The sequence below is a fragment of the Cydia amplana genome, chromosome 4, assembly GCF_948474715.1.
Source record: "Cydia amplana chromosome 4, ilCydAmpl1.1, whole genome shotgun sequence".
Taxonomy (NCBI): Eukaryota; Metazoa; Arthropoda; class Insecta; order Lepidoptera; family Tortricidae; genus Cydia; species Cydia amplana.
This window is the reverse complement of record NC_086072.1, coordinates 14,109,908-14,130,687: the sequence shown is the minus strand read 5'-3', so window position 1 is coordinate 14,130,687 and position 20,780 is coordinate 14,109,908. Positions and strand designations below refer to the sequence as shown.

Sequence of the window (20,780 nt, the reverse complement as noted above, 5' to 3'; positions counted from 1 at the left end):
GGTGACATGGAAGCTTTTCGATAATTTAATGAAATGTTAGTCTCCATATTTAATTTAGAAAAGTATTTGGCACACAAATATAACCTGCATAAATAAATACAATAGTTGAATTTGTATATCGTTACTAAGGAGAGAAGTGCATGTTAAATGGCAATATGCGAATGCAAGTAACATGATAAAACTAAGTAGCGGTATGATAAAATTATTGTCAGAAAAAGAAAGTAAAATGTAGGTGCGTGCAATTACTGAAAATTTCATTAAGTATTGCTGTGACACGTCCCCGTCCGTATCACAATTACGGTTAACCGCCTGTCAAGAATAATAGCATTTATCCTCGTATCAAATCCCTCGAGAATTACAGCACAACGTTCATATCTTAAGACACCTTATTTTAATCGCGAGGTTCAGCTCCATTAAGGCAACAAGATTAACGTAATCTGCTAATAAGGGGACTAAGCGTTCAGGGGCGACCAGGAAAGATTCATTTTTATGAAGATTATAAACTTCGACGTTCCTAGGTTAATTTCTGTGACAGAATCTGTTTAAATTGATAGTAAAGTGTGCTTAGCGGATCATACAAACGAGATGGAAAGTTTCTAAAACCAGTGAAATTTAATATTTATAAGCAAAGGAAGTCAATTTGCTAAAGGGTCTTAACTTACCATTTTAATGAGATACTTTTGGTTGACGACAAGATTGCTTGATTAAACTTGATTAGCTTAGTTGGTTGACTATGAAGCTGATGGTCCCAGAGGGCAAATATTTACCCCAGGCTTCCATGAGCCGTGGCAAAAAGCCGGGACATCGCGAGGAAGAAACTATAGGTCTTGGACAATCAACAAAGAATATTTGTCTTGGGCTGTATAGCAACATTCTTTGATGAATATCAGTGTAACTTTGATATTTGAAATGTTGGATAGGTACTTCACATAATGTTCTACCAAATATCATGATCTGCTAACAGAGGTTTAACAACATGTGATTTCACTTATGGAGGTGCAAATGACCATTGAAAACTCCTTCACAATATTAATTTGTATCTGGTACATTCATAGTCTACATCTATACTTTCGAAAGGGTTTTTTTGGTAACAAGGGACAGGGCTTGTCACTTGGTTGCAATTATTGAGGTTTTCCATTTATCCCAAGTCCCAAGTATACGGGTAACTGAAATTCATTTCAGCCACACTAAAATTGTGGGTTGCCTACAATTTTATATGATATTATTATTAATATTGGCAAGGCATCTGTAGTTGTTGAAATACATTTTAACACTTTCACAGCTAAAGCTACGGCCGTAGCCGGTATGTAGCGAAAATGCTTCATGGAGCAAAATGATGACATGTCTTGATTACCACTGAATGGGTTAAGGCTAATATATAAATATTATTTACTAGAGCCTCTAAGGGTTGGCCGAGACCTAAAACATAACCTAAAATACAAGTGGGTACACTCTAAGGGCATAAGATAGCTCAAGTGGGTATGAGGTCACCTATCTAATCAATCACATAACACTACATCTGCTCAAACTTGACATATTTGCTAAAGCTTTACTCTATGCAACCTATATAGGCATGTTAGTTTAAAAGAAAGAGACTATGACAGGATAACGCAACCTTTTCTGCTACGAGCTCTAGCCCCTTGTATGTATATTAACATTTGTTTGCCTTCTGCTTTCAATTTTGTAGTAAAAACCAAACAAGTTACATTAAGTATAAACCAAGTGATTAAGTTACATATGTATATGTGACTTTTCTCAATCGATTAAGGTTCTCGCGTCACACATAAGTTAACTCAATGTTTTTTATTTTTTAGATAAATAAAATATTGGCGCCCCTATCTAAATATCAACTCCTCGCCTATACTCGTACCTAGTACCTACAATAATTATGCATTTCTTAAAATTTCAGTTAATATAGCGGGTGCCCTTAAGCCCATTAGCATATCTTATCTTATTACGCTGATATTACCATATCTTTATCATTATGCAAGGGATGGTAAACAGCCCGGAGGAGCTCAGCATTGATTACATGAAAAAGTTATATCGTAATAACTTTTATATCGCGAGTTGAAGAAAACTCCAGCGAAATCGCCCTCGCCGAGCATAATGAGTTAAATTTTCCAATTCGGTTTGAAGTTTCTAGAAAGTATTCAATCTAATTGCGCCCGTCATCTTTTATGCCTCTTGCAAAACACGCTGATTAGATTCCGAGCATATTTTGATGTCAGATAGACAAAGTCCGATGTTAAGCACTGCGATATGAAGTTCGAGACAGTTATGATAAGCTGAAATTTGACCATACCTACAAATTGTAGTATTTTATTAGCAGATTTCTTTCGACTTTTTATCTCCATCTGATCAGAGCAGCTAGGTGGCATTATAGTATTGTATTGTCATCCAACTAACATAATTCCTATGCAAAACTTCCGTCCAAGAAATGAAGTCTTAGATCAGGATTTTGTAACTACTAGTACTTATTGTAAGGGCCAGGTGAAATTAAACAAAAAGCTTGTTAGAAGTAAATAATACGATACAATACTGTAACCCAACTGGGTTTTTACCCATAGAACCTCCTTTAATAGAAGTACTTACAACAGATGTTAGTGTAGAACACAAGGCACAAATCGACAGACAATCCATAACGTTTCCTTTTGTTTTTGCTGAAAAATCATCGTCAATCGTCGGTTCAATCAATAAAAAAAGCGGCCAAGTGCGAGTCGGACTCGCCCATGAAGGGTTCCGTATTTAGGCGATTTATGACGTATAAAAAAAACTACTTACTAGATCTCGTTCAAACCAATTTTTGGTGGAAGTTTACATGGTAATCTACATCATATATTTTTTTTAGCTTTATCTTCTCTTATTTTAGAAGTTACAGGGGGGGGGACACACATTTTACCACTTTGGAAGTGTCTCTCGCGCAAACTATTCAGTTTAGAAAAAAATGATATTAGAAACCTCAATATCATTTTTGAAGACCTATCCATAGATACCCCACACGTATGGGTTTGATGAAAAAAAAATTTTTGAGTTTCAGTTCGAAGTATGGGGAACCCCAAAAATTTATTGTTTTTTTTCTATTTTTGTGTGAAAATCTTAATGCGGTTCACAGAATACATCTACTTACCAAGTTTCAACAGTATAGTTCTTATAGTTTCGGAGAAAAGTGGCTGTGACATACGGACGGACAGACAGACGGACAGACAGACAGACATGACGAATCTATAAGGGTTCCGTTTTTTGCCATTTGGCTACGGAACCCTAAAAACCGGCCAAGTGCGAGTCGGACTCGCGCACGGAGGGTTCCGCACCATCAACAAAAAATAGAGCAAAACAAGCAAAAAAACGGTCACCCATCCAAGTACTGACCCCGCCCGACGTTGCTTAACTTCGGTCAAAAATCACGTTTGTTGTATGGGAGCCCCACTTAAATCTTTATTTTATTCTGTTTTTAGTGTTTGTTGTTATAACGGCAACAGAAATACATCATATTCTGTGAAAATTTCAACTGTCTCGCTATCACGGTTCGTGAGATACAGCCTGGTGACAGACGGACGGACGGACAGCGGACTTAGTAATAGGGTCCCGTTTTTACCCTTTGGGTACGGAACCCTAAAAACGAAAAAAAGGTGTGTCAAATAATCTTACAATTATTAATGAATCACTGTAATCATTAAAGAATATCACTTAAGGCACATCAACAAGGATAATGTTATCATTGTTTTATATTAATTTGATTCGCCAATTGAAATCCGACCTTATCAGAATAGCTGTTATTGTTGGTAACATACCTACGACTTTTATCAATAAAGCCTTGGCCTTGTTTTTTTACCATAGATTACTGGCCAAGTGCATTTCAGTATCAGAACAGAACACGTACTGAAAGGAACGGAAACCTGCATTACGCGTGTTCTTAGTTTTTAGGGTTCCGTAGCCAAATGGCAAAAAACGGAACCCTTACGGATTCGTCATGTCTGTCTGTCTGTCTGTCTGTCTCTCTGTCTGTCTGTCCATCCGTATGTCACAGCCACTTTTTTCCGAAACTATAAGAATTAAGAACTATACTGTTGAAACTGGGTAAGTAGATGTATTCTGTGAACCGCATTAAGATTTTCACACAAAAATAGAAAACAAAACAATAAATCTTGGTGGTTCCCCATACTTAGGACTGAAACTCAAAAAAAAATTTTTCATAAACCCATACGTGTGGGGTATCTATGGATAGGTCTTCAAAAATGATATTGAGGTTTCTAATATTTTTTTTTTCTAAACTGAATAGTTTGCGCGAGAGACCCGTCCAAAGTGGTAAAATGTGTCCCCCCCCCCCCTGTAACTTCTAAAATAAGAGAATGATAAAACTAAAAAAATATATGGTGTACATTACCATGCAAACTTCCACCGAAAATTGGTTTGAACGAGATCTAGTAAGTAGTTTTTTTTATACGTCATATAAATCCCCTAAATACGGAACCCTTCATGGGCGAGTCCGACTCGCACTTGGCCGCTTTTTTTATACCACGACGGTGGCAAACAAACATGCGCGGGTGACACCGCAGAGCCTAGTGGTACTTGAAACGCTGGTGTTACACGCGCGTTGCCGACCCTAGCTTACAAGGATTTAGCCTTGGGAGCAATGGAAACCTTGGCATTACGGTATATGCTACGAAAATGGTTAGAAGTGCAACACAATACAAGAAAAACGCTGTGTTTCGTCGGAATATGTATAAGGATGTATCCTTTTATCTACGTTTATATGGGTTCAATCGGTAGCTCTACATACTCATTAAGTGCTTATATGTATCAACAATCTATAATAATAGTATTGTCAGTTTGAAGAGCCGAATAGATCTCTACAATCCATATTAACATCGAGTCAACCAATAAAAAAAACGGATTCATAACGCAAATTTTACAGTTCAGCCTTGAGATCGCTACTTGTCTTTTTCTCAAGTCAAATTGACCCCTAGTACTAGGTATATCGTGTGCACAACCGGTGTATTTACCCGCGGCGCCAAAGCGTCGCGACTCGTCATCCCTATCAATGGAAGCCAACAAATCGGCGCTATACTTACTCAACCTCATATCTGCAACAATCATTTGATGGAAATGTCACTTTTCTTTCATTCGGAATACGGGTGTTTTTGTCATCAAATGTGTGTTGCAGATACGAGGTTGAGTAAGTATAACGGCGAAATGGCAATCAGCGGAACTCATGCAATCGTCTTTATAAACCATTAAGGGTATCATTAATGTTCATTAATAAATACGGCCTTCTGTTAATCGAACCTGATTTGGTTTATATAAGAACATGCAGTCTGAGGCGCTTTAAAATCTTACTATGTAGTACTGAGTCTAGTACCTACTACTACTAATGACTCTAATAATATTTTGCTTTATGTTTCATGTATTTTTATTTGTTCTGAGAAACATACCTACTTATTAGCATTTGCCCTTGTAATTGCAAACAAATTCAATGTGTTTTTTTCTCGTTGTTGCGTACTGTTTCCATGAAATATATAAGTAGGGTGTGTAATGCTTAATATAATTATAAAAAACTATCATACATTTGTTATAACGCCATTTGATATATTATTATATGTTATAATGTAATTTTTATTATACATTTCCTTTGTTATATTGTGATTTCATCTAAACTGTCATTGATATAATGCCTATTGTAATATAATTTTTAAATAATATATACACATGAGCTATAATGACATTTGTTATATTATATTTTTGTATAACGTAATACTTTATACAATTTTATCAAGTATAAATACATATATTGGATAATTTTTTTGTCATATTTCATTTAATAATAACATAAAAATTTACATATTACTTCTTTTGCTACATATTTTATTGTAGGGGGGGTCGCAGGTCTAACCTAACCCATAGAGAAATATAGGGAGACAAGAGTGCTCACTCCATACATCAGTTCAGACTATTAATTTCAGTGTCTACATCTAGCATCGAGTAGCGGAACTATCAGTACTGCTACTTGACAATAGATGTAGCACCGACCGGAAAGTCTTATCTCAACAGCATAAGACTTTCCGGTCGGTGCTACATCTATTGTCAAGTAGCAGCAATACTGATAGTTCCGCTACTCGCTGCTAGATGCTAATAGTCTTTTTGGTACTAAAACTGATGTATGGAGTGAGCACTATGCCTAACCTAACCAATTTTTTCATGGTTTTCGATTCTGCGGGGGCCGCAGTTCAAACCTAACCTAAACCACTTTTTTGCTAGGTATTTCATTCTACGGAGGGTCAAAGTTCTAACCTAACCTAACCCTCCTTTTGCTAGGTAGTTATTTGATTGTGTGCAGTCGCAGTTCCAACCTAACCTAAACCACTTTTTTGCTAGGTATTTCATTCTACGGAGGGTCAAAGTTCTAACCTAACCTAACCCTCCTTTTGCTAGGTACTTAGTTATTCGTTTGTGCGGAGTCGCAGTTCCAACCTAACCTAACCCATTTATGTCATGCAACTAGTATGCCACACAAATAATAATAACTAATATATCACTTGTTATAACAAATAATATGCTTTAGAGTATATAATAATTATGAAAATGTATATTAGACGAAGTGTAAATATACCTTATGACCATTATACCAATAATAACATTATGTGTACCGTTAATTAGGTATTATGGTAGTACCTATGCCATTCATTACGTTATTCGAAATAACGATATATCAAACTATAATATATAAAAAGTAATTATAAAAAATGTAATGCACCCATATAAGTAGCATGACGATATTTGTATTCCAAAATCCATTTTATAATATACGAACATAACGATTTAAAAACAGACTGCCCAGGGTCACCTTCGGACTTTCGTCGTGGAGGCGGTCCGGTCAACCAAAGAATATAAATCTGCATGAAAAGGCCATTCTCGGTAGATATTAATCTCGAGAGTAGACGTGCTTTACTTTCGAGGTAAACATGTTTGAATTGAGAAGTTCCTTATGTTTATATAAATAATTCTGTCACCATTATCACTATTTTTATCAGGTGAATATGTTAATATTATGTGAATTGCACTTTCGACTTTATTTATTACCTATATCAAGGTTTACGATAGTTTTACAAAGTTTTGCAGGTGCCATTAATGATTAACTGTTAATTTTTAACGTTAAATCATCTTGGCAAACCTTACGTAATGTTTTAGCCGTGAGTGTTTATTTATACTCCATATTAACATTTTATTGTTAATATTACTCATACTTATTGCACATAGGTATATATACCTTCGTTACATTTAGCAATATAAATTAGAATTACTGCAAATTGCCTACATAAAGTACACTGTTTTGAATACAAACTTTACGGGAGTTAAAGAACTAAGTATTACAAAAAAATATTAATCTCCTTTTCGGTCCCAAATGTACCTAAATGACTTTTTGAGTGGGAGTGGGAACCTAAACTTTTGCTTTGTGTCTTTTCCAACAAGGCGAAAACGAAATTTTTTCTTAAAAATTATGAAAATTTGCAATTCCGGACAAAAGTTGTTTTAATTCCGGTTTTTATTTTATTCCTGTAAGCTACATGCATGCCAAATGTCATGTTTTCTGCCGGATGGGATCATCTTTGAGCTAAGAACTCGGACAAATTGGTAAATATGATATTTCGTACAAAACTATATATATTTATTTATATAGCGTGGCTTATATGTGTAAGCAATTTGCTGTCATTTATCTGTTACATTACATGTGATGACGAAATAAAGAAACTTTTATTTTGTATGTTTCAATTATTACTGTATGTCAACGGTCCTTTGATTCTCTCTCCAATTCTATAAATTTTAAAATAATTTCGACCGGAAAGACACGGAAGTCATATTGTTCGTAACAAAAACGATTTTTAACGGAATTTACCTATTTTATAAAATGTATCTACTATTAAATATGTTCTGATTTCGTATCGAGAGCAAGTTCACCAGCCAACTGCTCAATCAAAAAGTTTCCTCAAGTTTTGGCTAAAATATCGTGCACTTCAACCACATTCACTCATTCGTTCGTTCAATGCCTACAGTTGTAGTGCATAATTATTTTCCTTCGTATTTGCACGGAAACTTACGAACGTGTCTTGCTATTTCAGTGAGTCTCGGTACGAAAAGTACTGAGGTTGATTGAAAATACGATTTACGTTTACGTTTCCGGGAAAATACGATTCTTACATTACTATTCAAGGCGGCTGTGTGTATACCTAATCATAGAGAAATATAGTAAGACAAGAGCGCTCACTCCATACATCAGTTTTGGTACCAAAAAGACTATTAATTTCAGTGTCTAACATCTAGCATCGAGTAGCAGAACTATCAGTACTGCTACTTGACAATAGATGTAGCACCGACCGGAAAGTCTTATGCCCATAAGTAATGTAGACACTGAAATTAATAGTCTTTTTGGTACCAAGTATGGAGTAAGCAATCTATGTATTTTTTTCTCTATGGTATAATGAATGTTCATCCTTTCCCGCCGACACTTGTACTAGGTAAGAACTTACCTTATTATTTAATTAAAGGTAAATTATCTGCAAACATAAATTAGTCAGAATTAATTCCGCAGCAATTTATACATTGAATTGTTCGGCGAAACTCAGTTGATTGAACTCCAGGGAGCCTAATTAGCGTAAAATTAGGAGTTCTGAGCACGTTGACGTTACCGAAGCCATTCCCCTTGAATAAATGTTAATAGGCTGTCAGGACAAGGCTCCTTTGTCGAGGCTTCAGTTTGTTTGTACACAATAACAACAACACAATGGCGCCGATAAATCTTTTCCATCGGGAAACTGATTGATGCGGGAGCATTAATTGATTGAAATGAATACCACTCTCGTTTGTACTAGTGTAATGTATCTTGTGTTCTAAATAATCATGTGCTGTGACTTACTATCTTCTACTACTAAACAACAAAAGCTAGCTAGAAACTGCTAATAAAATGTCAATAGCTCACTATCGTATGTGGGTCGCTTTTAACAATATGGACAGACGATCCTGTCAGGATCGCTGAAAACGATTAGAGAACATTGAGGCTCGAAGAATTATAGTTAATCTTGATTTGATATTCAAACTCATCTCGCGCACACTCAAACTCACCTTTGCATTGGTCCAAAGCTTCATCAGAACCGTCCTGGCAGTCCGCGTGGCCGTCGCACAGCCAAGTCTGAGGTATGCATTCCTTGTTAGCACACTGGAACTGCACCAGCGAACAGCCTGTGGGATAAACATTGTACAATAAATTTCATTGAAAACATATGACAACTCCGTATAACGCAGCTATCTCACAGATGCGGATCCGCAAACTGCTGTGTGTAAGCTAGACAGCCTTAAGACAATAATTTCATGAAATGATCGGTTTGTCATCATGAAAAATTCAAACCTAAACTAACCATATCGTGAAGTGATCAATTGTAAAATGGCATTCCACGAAATGATCAATATCTATGAACTGACCACTACACACCTATAGCGACGTCGCGCTTGCACACAAGAGCGGCGTGTGGTGTGTTGATCCAATCTGAAGACCGCCCAATCGTAACATAAAGTTTTGGGTGAAAGAAGTGGTTGTGAAGGAATAATATACATATATATCTTGTATTGGACACCTAGATCCTTCCTTCGTATATTTTTCCTTAGTACAAATTAATTTTGAGCTAAGCAGAATCGTTTGCTAACCGTTTCTCCTCATGTCAAAACATATCTGTATAGGTATACATATTCATACAAAGCACATACATGCTTACCTTACCTACGCTAAAATCATAAACCTTCGGCAGTGCGGTAAAAAGACAACACAAACATTTCTTCGAAAACTAATTTCATACGTGTTAGGGGCTGTCCATAAATTACGTCATCTATTTTTGACGATTTTTGCCCCTTAAGGTGGAAGTTCGCGCCGCGACAGCGACAAGCAACCGAGACAGAAGACCGCGACCGGAGATCGCGACCATCAATTGACCATAGGCAACATATAAGCGACAGTTCGCGGCGAGACAGAGACAGGAGAGGAGACAGAAACGCGTCTTTCTGTCTCCTGTCTCTGTCTCGCCGCGAACTTTAGGTGAAAAAGGAGCTAAGATAAAATAGGTAACTTTCTTTTTGTTATACCTATCATGAAATTCAAACAGCTTATTTATACGCTTTGATGATATCTTCTCGGAAAAAATGTACCCATTCGTATTTTCGGAAGATAAACGGACAATCGTCGGATATCGGCCATCGAAACTTGTCGTATAACTCAAGCGGGCTATCTGTGACTCCATTGACCGTATATTTCCATGATCCTAAACAGCCTTCTGTATATTACTAGTGGACACTGAGAGTCGGGACGCCAATACAATACTACAAACTATATCTTTGCCGTCCACTCGCTTGATTTATAGGGCAATATTTTCGTGAACGCGTTCTATTCCAGTGAATGGAACTTGGACTATTTCAATGATTTACACGTTTCCTGTTTCCACAAAGGTAGCGAATGTAGTTACCAAACTAATTAGATTGTATTGAGGATAATTTCGCAATTACTAAATGTCGACGACACAATAGACTTGCTGTAAATTTTCTGGTAATGTTACTCGTAGTTCAACTGTTGATACCGCCCAAAGCTTTCTGTGCGTAAAAGTTCTTTGTTTAAATTACGAGAGCTTTTATTACTTCGCTGAATATCTAGGTATTTACATGACAAGGTAATTTATTTTCTTAAATTAGGTATGATTTCGTGCCGACGCCGACATCGAGAGCAATCCAACTACTAACTACGTACTTAGACTTCACAGTTAGAAAAATAGCAGCTGTGACGAGGTCTGTCTAGTATTGGGCTTTAAAAAATGTTGGTCCTGTTAGCCGGGTGTATGTGTATGTGTAATAAATAAGTTAGGTAATAATCTCTTAATGTAGGTACCTACGTATTGCATTATCTGTAAACAAATCGAAATGATAAATCGAAATCTATGTAACCGTTCAATTCAAATTGCGGCAGTAACAGCGAAAAACAGTCTTAACTAATTGAAATATAGTTGATTCAATTTGCATATAAATGACTCGCTTTTGGGCAATTTTTCACGAAGTGATTTAAATGAATGCAGAGGGCATTTTTATGTGAAAGACAAACAGGCTATGAGTGTGGATGTCTGTCAGGGACACTAATTTCATTTCATTACTTTAGGGTAGAGGGTGCTTGTGAAACGGGTGGTGGACCGCGGCGCCGGGGTGCTGGCATCCAATCTGGGTGGAGCACCCTCGTGTCTGTCTCATTGAGAGCAAATCGTTCGGCTAGGGGAACGAACGAATCTGTAAATAAGTGCCTAAGCACGTTTCACTTACCTACCCTATCTGGGATTTGACGTGTAATTTCAACGAAACCTCGTACACATTTAATTATGTTAAACGGGAGGGAATGAAAAAGCCGAACGAATATCACGCTGGGATATTAACTTTATGTGGAATCATTTATACGATAGAAAGTACTGTTTTGTGCCAAAAACGATTTGTGCCCGTTCGTGGTAGATTAGGTTACTCGCCTCAATACCTCTCGGGACTGTGGCAGTACATACCCAGAAAAACTAAGCGTGTGGATGATGATGATGCAAAGATTCGGATGGCAACTGGAGCTGCATTACTGTTGCGACTTTACTGCAGCGGCCTTAACGCGGGCGCTGTCATTGACAATTTCCTTGATAAAATGATCGTTAGTGTACGACATATCCGAATGACAGTGATGTTATGAAGACATCACAGACGGATTTGTCCTTAACATTCCACATCTACCGCTGAACACGCACGTTGGACTTGCACATGCACAGTGCACACTGTTTCAAATGTACTCCCTCGACGTTCTTAGACTTAAGTACACATACATGGCTCTGAATTGTATCATCTTCATCTTCCTCGCGTTGTCCCGGCATTTTTGCCACGGCTCATGGGAGTCTGGGGTCCGCTTGGCAACTAATCCCAGTAATTGGCGTGGGCACTAGTTTTACGAAAGCGACTGCCATCTGACCTTCCAACCCAGAGGGTAAACTATAGGCCCGTATTGGGATTAGTCCGGTTTCCTCACGATGTTTTCCTTCACCGAAAAGCAACTGGTAAATATCAAATGATATTTCGTACTCACTGGTACTCATTGGTACGAGCCGGGGTTCGAACCCGCGACCTCCGGATTGCAAGTCGCACGTTCTTACCGCTAGGCCATCAGCGCTTCCGCTTAGCGGCTCTGAATTATATAATAAAGCTAATATCGGACCTATACTTACCTAATAATACGAGATTCGGGTTACGAATAATTGACTAGAATTGCCAGCTCATTCAATTATCGTGATTGATAATTTAATAACACAATTAGAGAGAACGCGCATAATGACTCGGACGCATTAAAGGTAATTGATTACCTACATGAAATTATCAGATTTTGAACAGTAGAGTTCGCTGAACATGTTAAAAGCGGTTTAGACTCTCGCGCGAGCCACGAGACGAGCCGCGAGCCGAGCCACGAGACGAGAGTGTAAGCGGTGGGCTCGCGGCTCGTCTCGTGGCTCGCAAGCTCGTCGAGCTAATATAATTTAAACACTAACGGCACGGCATAAGGTTTATAACCGAATGACAAGCCGAACGCGAGTGTAAGCGGTGGACTCGCGTCTCGTGTCGCGGCTCGCGGTTCGTCTCGTGGCTCGCGCGAGAGTCTAAATCGACTAATAGAAAATTTTATTAAATACCCATAGGTACAATATCTATCAAGTAACTTGTCTTTGTTTTTTTTTTAGCTTTTTCCATGTTATCACTGTTGTATTTTAAAACTAGTGATATTTTAAACTGTTACTTTAGAAATCAAAACAAGAAATAGGACATTGCAGTTATACTACCAACAGTACCAACATTACCCCAATGTAGAGCATCTTCTTATAAGGTAGAAGTCCCAGTCCCTGTCCCAGTACATACCATCTTTAAAGTTAAGTCATTGTCAATAGAGGTGAGAGCAGCCGGCCTAGCCAAGGTGACAATCGCTTGCGCTGCGACAACGAAACGCTTGTGTGCTTGCTTTGTATCTCTCTACGTATCACTCGTGCAACAGTGACAGTTGCGTTTCGTTCACTACGGAGCGTAAGCGATTGGTATGCGCTATGCGGCCAGGGTGTCATATATATTCGGCATTAGCATGTCGAGCAAGGACGATCACCTTACTTAGGTACCTGGGCGTTTTTTTTTAAGTTGTCCCCTACACTTTTTTTTTTCAAATTTGGGATTTTTTATGTTATTTCTACTCAGAATCTCGAGCTCTTTCTATCCTAATGGGAGAAAAAAAAGTGTCCTAAGGTTTTTATTTCCATTCCGTCACCATTTTTCATAGAATTTGTATGGCGGTCGCGGAATGGAAAGATCGAAAAATGTATGGAAATTTTGGGACACTTTTTTTCTCCTATTAGGTTAGAAAGAGCTCGTGATTCTGAGTAGAAATAACATAAAAAATCCCAAATTTGAAAAAAAAACTGTAGGGGACAACTTAAAAAAAACGCCCACCTACAACAATTTATAATTTACTAAAGTTTATTAGTTTATCAAAGAACGTTGAAAATTGGTTTATGGAAGAACGGACGCACTTCCTAATATTTTTTCTAAACCTACTTTGCGTCAATTTATCCATCCCGCTGAAAGATTAAACCAATAGCAAAGTTATGCTTGTGTTTTACTTAACAAAAGTTTCCTATTTCGTTTCGGGAACAACTTCATTTGTTAACCAAGAATGTTGGGCGTTTGAAATATTTTAATTAAAAAAGTCCGCAAAGTGTGCGGGGTGTACACAGTGCCGGGACTCAAACCCTGAACTAATATTTAAATGAGTTCATTTTCTATAATTATAGTAGACTGCAGGTTTATGTATAGGTAAGTAACAGAAGACGGAAACCTTGGTTACAAGTTGAAAATGCAGTTTTCAGTCAAAGTTTCGTTTAAGTATTTCAAATGACAGAAGCCAATTTAAGTCATTTTCATTTAAAGAAAAAAATATTAGAGAAGAAAAGCTTTTTAAAGCTTTTTAAAATATATGGGCTTGTAACGTGCGTAAATGAATTTTTTATCCAATATTATGTCCTAAATAGCAATGAGTACATTATTACAAACCCGTACAGTATAGTATTTCTTGTATTACCTAAAAAAATTAGAGCTCGTACCTATAAGGAAAATTATTACATATTCCGTTCTTAAATTGTACACCGGGACTTAATCGCGTATCTAAGTTTTAAGATTTACCTCCGACGTTTCGAGGACGGCGTTGTCCCCGTGGTCTCGGAGAAGACTGGCTTAAGTTGACATCAGCATCTTCTAACCGCGCGAGTTTTTCGAACTATACCCGCACTTGGTCTTGTTTATCAGCTTGAACGTTTTGCGCACTAGGGATGTCACTCTGTCGACACACAACACTAACGATATTCGATTTATCGACTGTCGATATTCGTTTACGCTTAAATTTACTAATGACTGGATTCCATGTGGATGAGATCTTGAAACCCTCGTCCCGATTGAAACCCGATTCCCGATTGTTAATAATGTGTATAAAAATCGTGAAAGTTGAAATCAGTGTTATTCCGTTCTTATTCAAATATTCCATTGATGATTTCATTATCTTTCAAACCCTGTGAGGTAGGCGTCTTAATTATTCCCCACTAGGGACTTACAACCTAATTATGAGTAAAACTTGAGATATTAAATTACTCGGTAATTAAAGCGGAGTTTTGCGTGTTATGGCGGAACTCGGTAAAGACTATTGAAGTCTGGCAACACAATGTAAGAACGAACAACTGAGCGTTTTGAAGATCCAAGTACTTATAGCATCGTTCCACCCACTGAGTCAAAATTAATTTGTTACGTAAATTCGGCAATTCTCCATTAACGCTGTTAAAATATACCTTAACTACGTACTTATTTCTTAATTCATTTAACGTAGGCGACAGTGAAAATAGATACTTATTAAAACATTTTAAAATAAATATGATTATTGCTCAGAATATTGGTGTCATTAGTGGCAAAATTAAAACTGACAATGTAAGATTGTAAAACATAGTAGTGTAGGTAAATGGCGCTATTAGGCAACTGTAATTTTCTTAAATATCGAAGCCAACCATGTATTTATACAGTTGTATTAGAAAAACATGTTATTATTACCGCATAACGTAATACAAAATTAATTCTCCAAGTTTCATTAGGACGCAAGAAAAGAAAATGTCAAAATTTTACCACACAATTTTTTTTTATTGATAGGTAGATCGCGTTAAAATATTTGAAGGAGGACAAATATAAAGAATCTAGGATTATGCTCAATTAAGGACACTTTGGCTCCAATTCCTGAATTCTTGTTCACGTACCACATAAAATAAAAAGCTATTCATTTCAAATATTTTAAAACATTACACAGAAGAGGTTAAAACTTAACCCAGCGATTAAAACATCAATCGCCTTAACCGCTACTAAAAACTAAAAGAGGAAAAGGAATTAGATAGTAAGTTTATAGGGACATTTTACCATAATACTTTAAAATAATATAAGTAGTCAATTTTAAAGCGCTATAATAAATATATTCATATGTTTATTTAAATTAAGAAAATGTTAACGTGATTGTAAATAGCCAGTATGCATATATCAAAAAAGGTTTTATTCAAACTCAGCCTAAACTACACAATTCCCGTCAATTTCGGTGTGCCCCTCGTAACAATTAACATACGAAATCTAACTGTTAATGTCCATAAACACAAAGAAACCAGTGCAAATGGTTCCAAATGAGTTTGTTTATGGACCGACTTCCCCTCGCCTATTTGTCTCCCGTCCAAGTCATTCACCTCGAGCACATTTTATTATATAGTCCCCATCTAGCACAACCGCGAATAATAATGAGTAGAAAAATGTTTTTATTACAGACATCAAAGGAAATTATTAACTCGGAGGAAAACACTTCCAATTTTCCCTCAGCGACTCACAGAAGTACAAAGTCTTTTATAAAGATGGTACATAAACTAAACGACTTACTTTCTTTTAAATTTTGATTATATTTAATTGCGGCATAAGTAATTAAGAATCAGGTATAATGGTTGCATACGTACTATGAACTGTAGGTATACACCGTGGGCTGGTAAACCGCGACAAATTTTAAAGGTACCTATTCTTGACCGCATTTAGAGACTAAAATGTCGTACAAAGTTTTCTGCTATCGGTCTTGTAGGCATCATTAGTACAAGATCACTAAAAAAAATGCCCGAACTAGCAATCAAGTTTTAAGGTTGGTTGTAGCCACTGATATCGCGGGTGATTCAAATCCGAAACTGGATAAATGATCTTCAGCCACTGAACTGAGATCCTGCGTTTGAATACAAATGAAGCGTTTATCCCTGAAAGCCAATTTGTATGCAAATTACGGGTTCGTTTAACTATTCTCGTTAGTTGCTCATTTTCAGAACCCCCGGATTATCAGTTCGTTTAATTTGGAATCTTTTCAATTTATCGATTTCTGGTTATTCGAGCTCCTGATCTCGTTATCGCTTTAGTCTCTGTGACGCGTAGTCACAGTATATGTAGATAATAGTATTAACGTAGACAATCTGCTTCAATGCTAGTTTGCTAAGTCATGGATAACAGTATTCACTATGAAACATGGGTGCCGTACGTAGTATTATCTATTCTGTGGTTTCGGTCGGTAAGCTTGAACATTATTTATCCGCGTCCCCCAACCATACGGTGCTATCCATCCATATGTGCCGATATTCAACTTCATACGGTGCTTAAACTGACCCTATCGCATCGTCCCAGTGAATCGTCGTATATAAAAGTCGTTGTATAAAACTGCTAAATGACCATTCATAGATTCATAGATTGCCGTTGTGAGGTAAATAAAAAGTTTAAGTTGTGGGTGATGAAGAAATGTGATAAAATCAATGCGCTACGCCTCCTTAAACTTAATATTTTTGCGATATTGACCAATAGGCAATAATGTATAATGTAAGGTAGTTTCTCATTATCCTCTGCTTTAAACTGGTCTTCCCTAAGATCAAACGTATATACAGAATGGAAAACAAGGAACTTTAGGTACCAACCTTCCAACGTTCGGGGAGGTATTCGCCTCCCAATTCGAAACACATATAAACAATTCCTTATTACCTGGGGCCTGATGCATAACATTTTACCATTAACAATACAATGGGATATTTCGTTTTTTAAATTACTTTTATTAGAAAAAGATTTCCGCTTGTAGAATCGGACCAAGCCAACTCTGCGTAACATTTAAAATGACAAAGTGCGGTCATGTCATCATTCATGTCAGATTTTTATGAATACATATATGACGTTTAAAATGACACTTTCTGACTTTGTATTGTTCAATATTGTGCAAAGTTAGCTTAGACGGACTCTCAAGTTCTAAATTATTAATTATTATACAATAGGCCCCTAGTTACGAGTTTGGTTACGTAACATTTTTTTTAATTCTTATAAATCGTCTACTTTGGTCCCTTCACCGTAAATTACCTACCGAATTATCAATTAACTCAGTAAAATGTTATAAAATAAAACATTTTATAAAGAGCGACTACGAATATTAGGTAGGTACTGTGTTTAATCCTGATCAACTGCAACGCAGGCCTCAATTAAATCTTACTTGACGGTATACAATTAAAATCTTCAATGCCACGTTGTCGTCAACTTTTCTCATCTCTGGCTTTTTCCCGCGTTGCTAATACGCAAACTTCGCGCCAGATTTACAGGCGCGCCACTGCGCGGGGACGTGCTTAAAATTTCATATAAAACTCCCTTGCGTAGTTCCAAGTCAGATATATGTATACATTTTACGCCTTATTCCAACGGAATAGGATGCTAAACTGTAAACATGTCTTTGACTTTGACGAAACCAACCTGAACTTGTTACTGATAAACAGGCGACAGTCTTTCAGGCTTCGGTCATGCTTTAAAATTTTAAATGAAGTATATCTGATAATAAAAACACGATTTATTTAAGTTAAGTAATCATAGGAGATCCTGAGCAGATTCGTCTAAAGCGAATAGGGTTGAAAATTCTCGAAAAAATCAAATGGTTTTTTTTTCAGGACGTTTTTAAATATTCGTTTTTTTCCGTATTTTTTAGTTTTTTTTTTGGGAAATAAATAAAACATTTTTAAACTAACGACAGCTCAAAGTCAATAGACATTTTCACAAACGATCGCCAGCCAGCTTTTAGATAAGGGCCACCCCACATCTAGCGTCTTTCGAGCGTCGGCGTCTCGTCGGCGTCTACAACTCTATGGCCCTGCTCGACGCAACGTCGACGCAACGTCGACGCAACTGCGCAGCGACGTCATTTTCCATAGCGCTGACCGACGCCGACGCTCGAAAGACGCCAGATGTGGGGTGGCCCTAACAAAACACACAACTAAGCAGGTGTGGCAAAAATTCACAAGTTCTTTCAAAGTGCTTTTTTTGTATATTTCCTATTTTTTTGTTTTTTTCGGAAAAATATATAAACTAAGTGGCATTGTTTTTTTTTCAAATAAAACTAAAAAAAAACATGGCTTTAAGAAAAAAACGGGAAACTTTCCGGGTTTTTTCAACCCTAAACGCGAAGCAATGTCCTAGGGTCCACTAGACTCCATGTTTATGACAACAACTGGACAATTTTTTCGTGATTTCGCAATGGAATTCAAATAAATACAATTTTAAAGTTCAAACAAGAGGAGCCGATACTCTTCTACTCTACTCTGGAGACGTAAAGTTACGGGAAATCAAAATACCTATATATTGCGTAGTTTGGGCGAATTCTTGTCTGTCGAGCGAAGTCGAGCAAAACAAAGAGGCACGGCCGTACCATCCTTTTCTCGAAGCGATTCAGGCCATTTTCGACGTCCTGTAATTTTGTGCTGGCTGAAGCTTGAACCCTGAATTTTCAGTGACATAAATACGAGCTTAAGATACATTCTCAGAAACAAAGTTTCTTAGTTTCGACACTGACACACTCACTCACTCACTCACTCACTCACTCATACACTCACCGATCATCATTCTCGATCTCATACTTCTAGCATACCCACAAGTTTCAAATTTGAAACATAAGTAGTTTTTAGTTAGCAAGCCATAGAAAACCTAAAAATATTGCAATATCAGTCACGTTTTAAAGATCTAAGAACTGCATTAAGTAAGTTTGTAATCCCATATAAATATATGATATTACAAAGTTACTGTTGCAGTTCCTACAAATAGTAGGTAAAGTAAAGGTACACAACGATGTACGATGTGAGTATGAATGAAGATGTGTTTAAATATGACATGTGTATCCACATGTATGTGTATGAGTACCCGAAAAGAAGGACTGTCTACAAAAAGAGATGAGATCCCATCAAAAACATTACATGTAAAAAGGTGCCAGTCTCGCACCGCTTTTACTACAAAAAAGTTTTGAGATATAATGTGAAACCAAGTCGGTTATTTTAATCAGTACCAGGGGGTATTAAAACCGTATGAATAAGATATCTTTAATTTGTAATACATATAATAACTTGGCAATCGCACATAATGCTTTACTCGTACCGTACTCGTAAATATGTGTAATGCTCAAACTGCAATTAGCGCTAGCGTTATGTTCAATTAGGTGTCGATGATCCTTATGTCATTATGCAGCCGTGCGATGGCCAAGTCATTATACGTATTACAAATTAAAGATATTTTATTGATACGGTTTTAATACCCCCTGGCACTGATTAAAATAACCAACTTGGTTTCACATTATATCTCAAAACTTTTTTGTAGTAAAAGCCGTGCAAGACTGGCACCTTTTTACATGTAATGTTTTTGATGGGATTTACATATATACGAAAATATATTACGAATCAAGACGAATAGTGTAGTTCGGTGGCGAATTCAGCCATTTGTTGCTAACTCGAAGCTCTTCAGCAAGTTTACCTGAATATTTATATCTGATTAAGTATACATATACTGAAGTGTAAAAGTGATCCAATTTACATGTAACTTTGTAGCAACAGTACCTACGGGTCTCATAAATTCCGAAACTGTGGAAGAGTAGCTACTCTTCCACAGTTTCGGAATTTATGAGACCCGTAGGTGGGCAGCAACCTTGCTGCCCAGCCTTTTCACTTCGGCGTTTTCACACCATCACCACACCATGCTATTAACTTGCTACTCATCACATAATTCATTACGGCTTGTACTATTATTGCCACTTGTTTGAGTCGGTCAATTTGTCACCTTACACATACCTATAAGTAGTAGTTTTAAAGGATCTATATCTACAATGTCAATATTTCGGTGTGATGTTTTGTCGATCTACCCCAAGCCAGTATTAAACTAGTGTTGACTGAGTGCGCTCGTTTTTCTTTCACGCCACATAACCTATTCCTATATACTACATTTTGGCGCGAGGATGGCGAATTTCGTCGGTAATTTAGGAGTGTTTGATCACAAATCACAGGACTGGCAAATTTTTCACAGCCGACTTAGCCAATTTTTGTTACTGAATAGTGTAAGTGACGATGCAAAAAAGTGCGCGGTGTTGCTAACTCATTTCTCCGAGGAATCATATATATTTGGAAATTAAACGAACTTACCTGTAAGTGAAGTTCATTTCAATTATATTAGCTGCACAAACTTCGAAATGATAATTTTAACTTGTAGTACGTGCTTTATCATGTAGCCTGTTCCATGAATGTTACAGAGAGGCAAAGCCAAAATTAAAAATATGTATCTGATTTATGAACATAACTCCTACGTTGAACGATTCCCGC

General features: G+C 37.0%; 1 protein-coding gene across 1 annotated transcript in view; it reads right to left on the bottom strand.

The window, feature by feature from the left end:
* Positions 1-20,780, bottom strand: part of LOC134647261 (very low-density lipoprotein receptor) — a 256,638-nt gene that overhangs the window by 217,436 nt on the left and 18,422 nt on the right. The window contains exon 2 of the mRNA XM_063501537.1: positions 9,115-9,231. Within this exon, the coding sequence (XP_063357607.1) occupies positions 9,115-9,231 (117 nt within the window). The remainder of the gene's footprint in view (positions 1-9,114; positions 9,232-20,780) is intronic.